Source organism: Camelus bactrianus, chromosome 9 (genome assembly GCF_048773025.1).
Source record: "Camelus bactrianus isolate YW-2024 breed Bactrian camel chromosome 9, ASM4877302v1, whole genome shotgun sequence".
In the NCBI taxonomy this organism is placed as follows: domain Eukaryota; kingdom Metazoa; phylum Chordata; class Mammalia; order Artiodactyla; family Camelidae; genus Camelus; species Camelus bactrianus.
Window position 1 is genome coordinate 5,686,890 of NC_133547.1, and position 5,747 is coordinate 5,692,636.

General features: G+C 55.0%; 1 protein-coding gene across 1 annotated transcript; it reads left to right on the top strand.

Moving 5' to 3' along the window:
- The first annotated feature begins 69 nt into the window (after positions 1 to 69).
- Positions 70 to 5,207, top strand: GARIN5A (golgi associated RAB2 interactor 5A). Its single transcript, XM_010947023.3, has 5 exons — positions 70 to 248; positions 434 to 552; positions 899 to 1,029; positions 4,247 to 4,526; positions 5,092 to 5,207. The coding sequence occupies exons 1-5, from the start codon at positions 179 to 181 to the stop codon at positions 5,146 to 5,148; spliced, it is 657 nt and encodes a 218-aa protein (XP_010945325.1). The 5' UTR covers positions 70 to 178; the 3' UTR covers positions 5,149 to 5,207.
- The last annotated feature ends 540 nt before the right edge of the window (positions 5,208 to 5,747 follow it).

Consider the following 5,747-nt stretch of genomic DNA (forward strand, 5'->3'; position numbering starts at 1 on the left):
GGGGCCTCCAGGCACCGCCTCCTCGGGTGACGCCATAATTACGGGCGTCTTCTCCGTGACGTGATCAAACCCGGTGCTCTGCGTTGTGACGTCATAGAGCCTGCGGCCCCACCCACCCACCCTCCCGCTTTCTCCCTGGACACCTCCCTCCGCTCTCTCCAAGGGGCGGGGCGTTGCGATGAAACGGGAGCAAGAGCCTAAGACGGCCCCTGGTGGAGCAGGTGAGGCGGGACCAGATGGGATGGCAGGTGAGAGGCGGAGCCGGGTCTGGAGGGGTTGGACCAGGTGAGAGAATGAGGAATGGGGCCTGCGATACGGAGACCGATAGCCCGGGACCCCGTATCCTCAGCGCGGGGCTGCCCCGGTCCCTATCATCATGGGGCCCCGACCCATCCTCCTTGGAATAGACCTGCGAACTTCGCCACCCCTGTAGAACGCGCTCTGGTTCCAGCCTGTCCCAAGGGCCGGCCTGGACGGCTTCAACTCCATCTCCTGAGCGGCGAGTTCGACCAGCTGCGAGACTTCCCCATCTTTGAGAGCAACTTCATGCAGGTGTGAAGCCCCTGACCTCCTGACTCTGGGAACCTCTGCTCTCCCCACTTCTGATCACTCCCTTATAACCCCCAGCTCCTGAGATTCCTGGCCGACCCCACCCACTCAATATCTCCAGACCTTTAGTTTCCCTACGAACCCTGGTCGCTGAGTCCCTCGGTCCAATTTCCCTGACTTCATACCCATCTGAGTCTTGACCTTTGACCCCAGGGTATCTGCTCCCCGATTTGGTGGTTAACTTACTTGGCTCATGACTCCTTAACCCTACCAAAATTCCTGACCTCTGATCCTTCCCTAACCCTGTCCCCCATCTATTCTGCTTCTAACCTCTGACCCCCGGCCCCAGGTGACCCGGTTAGGAGAAGTTGTCAACAAAGTCACCATGGGGGTGGCAGCCTCCAGTCCAGCCCTGGAACTCCCAGACCTGTTGCTTCTGGCGGGCCCTGCCAAGGAGAACGGACGCCTGCAGCTCTTTGGGTGACTGCCCCCAACCCAGGCTAGACCTTCTTCCACAGCTCTGGGCATCCTAGGCCCTCTGCAGCCCTTCCTCTCACCCAGATGACCCCCACAGCCAGGAGGGGGTCCTCCTGGCTACTGCCAGCCCTCTCTGGGCTACTGTCCACCCAGGAGAACAAGGACAGGGCCATCCACAGGGGCCAGAAATCAGAGCTAGGTAGACATGAGGGGGACTGTCCTCAACCACTCCTTGGCAGGGGGCAGGAGAATGACCATTTGTGCAGTGCCTACTGTTGCCCCTGGACCATGCACATAATCTCATCTCTGACCTCACACTCTCATATGATGGGGCTCCTTAGCCCCATGCTCCAAAAAGGAAAACTGAGGCCCAGAGAGGGGAGCCACTTGCCCAGGGTCCCACAGTGGGTCAGAGGTGGTCTGGGATCGGTACCTCGGGCTCCTCATGATCACTGACCTCCCCATTCCTGAGCACCTGTGGCGTACTACCCACTGCGTCTTCAGGTCTTTATTTTTTTCCATTGAAAAGGTAATGCAAGTACTCTCCAAGTTACAAAGCACACGGAGCACAAAAGATACCTTTCTCCTCCCTTAAGATCCTGCCTCCAACTCCAGCTGCAAATACCTAAACATTTACAAATGTATAGTATACTTACAGAAGCATTCTGCTGGTAGCTTTCACTTTTTTGACTACATATCACAATTAATGATAAAAAAAAGGAGTGGGGTAGGGATAGCTCAGTGGCAGGGCACATGCTTAGCATGTTTGAAGCCCTAGGTTCAATCCCCAGTGCCTCCAAAAAAGAAAAAAGAAGGAAGGACAGATGGGTTCACAGTGACACACACATACCCCCACAACCCTTTGTCTGCAGTTCTGAAATCCAAAAAGTTTTGTTTTGTTTTATTTTTGCAGCTCGCTTGGTAGAATGTGATTCTGACCTGAACTAACTTGAGGCTACTTACAGCCTTTATTTAGACCAACTGTGTAAGTTTAAAACATTTCACAAAGCACTATTTTGATGCCCTATGGTGGACCAGGACATTTTCTACCAGATTCCTTCTCTTTTCTATGCTAATTGTATCCCAGCACTTGAGTCACGGCCTGCAGCTGGGAGGATGCTAAGGATGCTGCTATGAAGAGGGCTTTGACCCTCCTGATCTGCTTCAGTGCCCTCCCCTCCCCTACCATCAAAGTGAAAAATCATTGAGCTTGCTCTGCCAGCTCAGCCCCTTGCCCCCTCACTTCTAACCAGCTGCCAGCCCTGAGCGATTTCTGGGCGAATCTGAGCGACTCTGCAGACTGACGTGTCAAGTGCCTTTGCCCTTTCTTTCAAAGAGCAGCAGCCACATGCTGTATACCTTTCCCCTCTGCTCACCCCTCATCAGCAACATCAGCAGTCATTCCGTACCAACATGAGCACAGCCATCAGCTCCTCTTTTGGACACACACAAATGAACAAACTCTGCCCCCTTGGACATTACTCTAGCCTCCGGCCTCGTGCTGTGACGCAATGTAGTCAGGAATGTCCTTGAACGAATATGGCTGCCTTCAGAGAGCCAGCCTGGCTTCAAATCCTGGTTTCACCTCTTCTTCACTGTCTTTGGCCAAGTTGCCTACCTGTCTGTGCCTCAGTTTCCTCACCTGAAACATGGGGATAAGAGGGGAGCCCACTTGCCGGGGCAGTCAGGAGATAAACGGTAAACGTTGTAAAGTGCCTGGAAGAGCACCTGGCACAGAGTGTGCGCTCTATAATTGTCAGACATTATTCCATTTGGGAAACATGATAATAGATGGAGTCAGCTACCCAGGGATGCTGATGTGTCCTGTGCCTTGGGATTATAGCCAGTGTGGCAGGCAGGGGGCATCCTTGTGCACAGGTGTCAGGATGTCTGTAAGAGCAATTCCTAGAGGTAGTATTGCTGGACATGAGGGCGGTGGGGGTCTGGGAACAGTATGTAGTTACCCAGTGTCATTAAGAGCATGGGTAACACTTGCATTAAAATCCCTGCTGTGTGATCTGGGCCAAGTTGCCTGTCCTTCCTGGATTTTTTCCTCCACTGCCTTGTTGCACCTTGAACTAGGCTGGGAGCCTGAGCAACTAATTTATTCAAATTCTCAACAAGTATTCATTGAGCACCTACCATGTGTCAGCTCTGGGTACTAGGGAAACAGCAGTGAACAAAACTGGACCAAAATCTCTGCCCTCAAGTTCACCTACTGGGAAGGCAGACAGAACAGATGACAGTTTGCCCGGTAGGTAAGGTCTGTGGAGACGTGGAGGGGCAGGGGTCATAGGAGGTCTGCAAGGGTAGATGTGGTTTTAAATAGGCCGGAGGTTGCAAACAGATCTTCTCCCTGAGAAAGGTGCCTCTTGAGAAAGACAGGAGAGAGTTGAAGGGGCCAAGCCAGGGGGCTGGCTGGAGGAAGATGATTTCAGGCAGAGGGAGCAGCCTGTGGTCCTGAGGTAGGGCCAAGCCTGGACCGTTTATGGAACAGTGAGGAGACCAGTATGGCTAGATCCGAGTAAGCGAGGAGAGTGGGCTGGAGGTAGGGGCATAGAGGGAGCAAAGGGGGCATATCCTGCTGGGCCTTGTGGTCAAGGTGAAGACTGCTTTAACCCTAAGCCACGGGAGGGGCTCGAGCTAACTCAGGGGTTGATTGGCGCCCTCTGGCGGCCGCGTGAGAACAGACTTGGGGTGAAGATTGAGGCAGCGAGCCCAGGCGGAAAATTAGGGTGACTGGACCCGGGGCGGGGAGGGGGATGGCCATGGAGGGACTTAGAAATGGTCGGATTGTGAGTACATTTTAACGGTGGCGTCATCAGGATTTGGTAGGAGAATTGGATGAGGATGTGAGAAAGTCGGGTCAGGAGCGACTCCCAAGATTTCTGACCAAGTGGGAGGGTATAATTAAGATGGGAAGGACCAAGAGGAGCTAGTTTGGGGTAAGGGGAAGGTCAGGAATTTGGTTGTTGGACATTTTCTGTGTCCGCTATCGAGACAGCATCCAAATGGAAATTTCAAGTAGGCAGCTATCCGAGTCTCGCGTTAGGAGAGAGGACTAGAGGGAGGCACAAATGTGCTTTGTGGTCGGAAGAAAGTCGTGGATGGATAAAATTAAAGAGGCACAGAAAGTGAGAAAGGACTCCTTCCGCTCAGAGAGAGGGGCGCTGAGGTGGGGGGTTGTCAGATTCTGAGGCCGCCCCTTCCGCCCGCCCAGGCTGTTCCCCTTGCAGTTCGTCCAGCTCTTCGTCCACGACGAAAGCCGCTGGCAGCTCAAAGTCAAGTTCCGCACCGGCCGCGCCTTCTACCTGCAGCTGCGGGCCCCGCCGGAGACCCGCGACCGCGAGTTCGGCCAGTGGGTGCGTCTCCTCTACCGCCTGCGCTTCCATTCGGCCCAGGGAGCCGTGCCCTTCACGCAGGAGTACTCGTGGCTGGAGGACGAGGAGGACGAGGAGGATCAAGAGGACGAGGATGGGGATCTGATGGAGCGGGAGGAGGTGGGGAGAGGAGGGGCGGGGCTGCAAGGAGGCAGGAGGTGGGGCAGGGGCGGGGCTCCTGGGCCTGAGGGAGGCGGAGCTGGGGATGAAAAGGTGGAGCCTGGACTCCTGGTTCTGAAGAAGGGGCTAGAGCCTGAATGCCTGAGTCAGAGTGGAGGTGACCAGGGGCCCGGACTCCTCCGTCCTGAAAGGGGTGAAGTCTGTGCTCAGAGGACCCGACGATCTCAAAGCAGGGCCGGGTCTGCAGGGCCTTGGTGCGCTAGCGAAAGTGGCTGTCGTTTCCTAATTGGGCATCCTACCACAGTGGGATCTGGGGAGGGAATGCCAGGCCCTGAAGGAGTGGGGTCAGCCAGGCCAGATGCCCAGTTCCCTGGAAGGCCTGGGGAGGGGAGAGGCACCAGTCCTTGAAGGTGGGGACCGTAGAACCTATGGGACCTCTTCCTCTTGGGACACTTGGCTCCCCTGCCTTCTCAGGAAGTCCATAGTCCCCATCCATCCACCCACCCACCACCAAACTGCAGATACATTCGCAGTCAAGGCCTCTGAGACAATCTCTTGTCCCCAGCTTCGAGACATGGAAGCCAGACTTGACCCACAGTCCTCTGAACTCTGGGGACTCTGATTCCTCCAACATTCTTTGAGGTCACTAAAAGATCAGAGATCAAAGCATAGCCTACCTCAGGGCCGGACAGATGAGTTAATGTTAATAAAGATCGGCCACTTAAGAACCAACAACCCAGTCATAATCAAATTTCACCATCGTCACCAGTGCAGTGGGGCTGCCTCGCAGGAGCAGCTCTTCCAGTAAGGCTGCCTCAGGTTGGTCCCCGATTCATCATGTCTGGCTGCTCCCGCCACCACCGAGACCCAGTGTTGACTCCTGGCTACCTCCCTAGAGTAAGCTTCCTAGGCTGGCCTTTGGTTCATCTTTGCCTGCAGCTGACCTGCCTCCTCCCAGCTCGTAGGAGCTAGTCTAAAGAGGGCTGCTGTCCACAAAGTCTTGGGTTCATCTTGGGTTGTAGTTTCCATGGCAACATGGTAGCCTCACTGAAGTAGCTATCCAAGACCGCGGCCCCAGTGTGGTCGGGTTTTATCAAGGTAGCCGTATCGCGGTTGCCATTCCAACTTGGCTGTCCCCATCACCCACCCACCCCAGGTGACTAAGCCCTACAGGACTAGGAAGGCGGTGCCACAGACCCAAGAAGTACAGACACGTGCAAG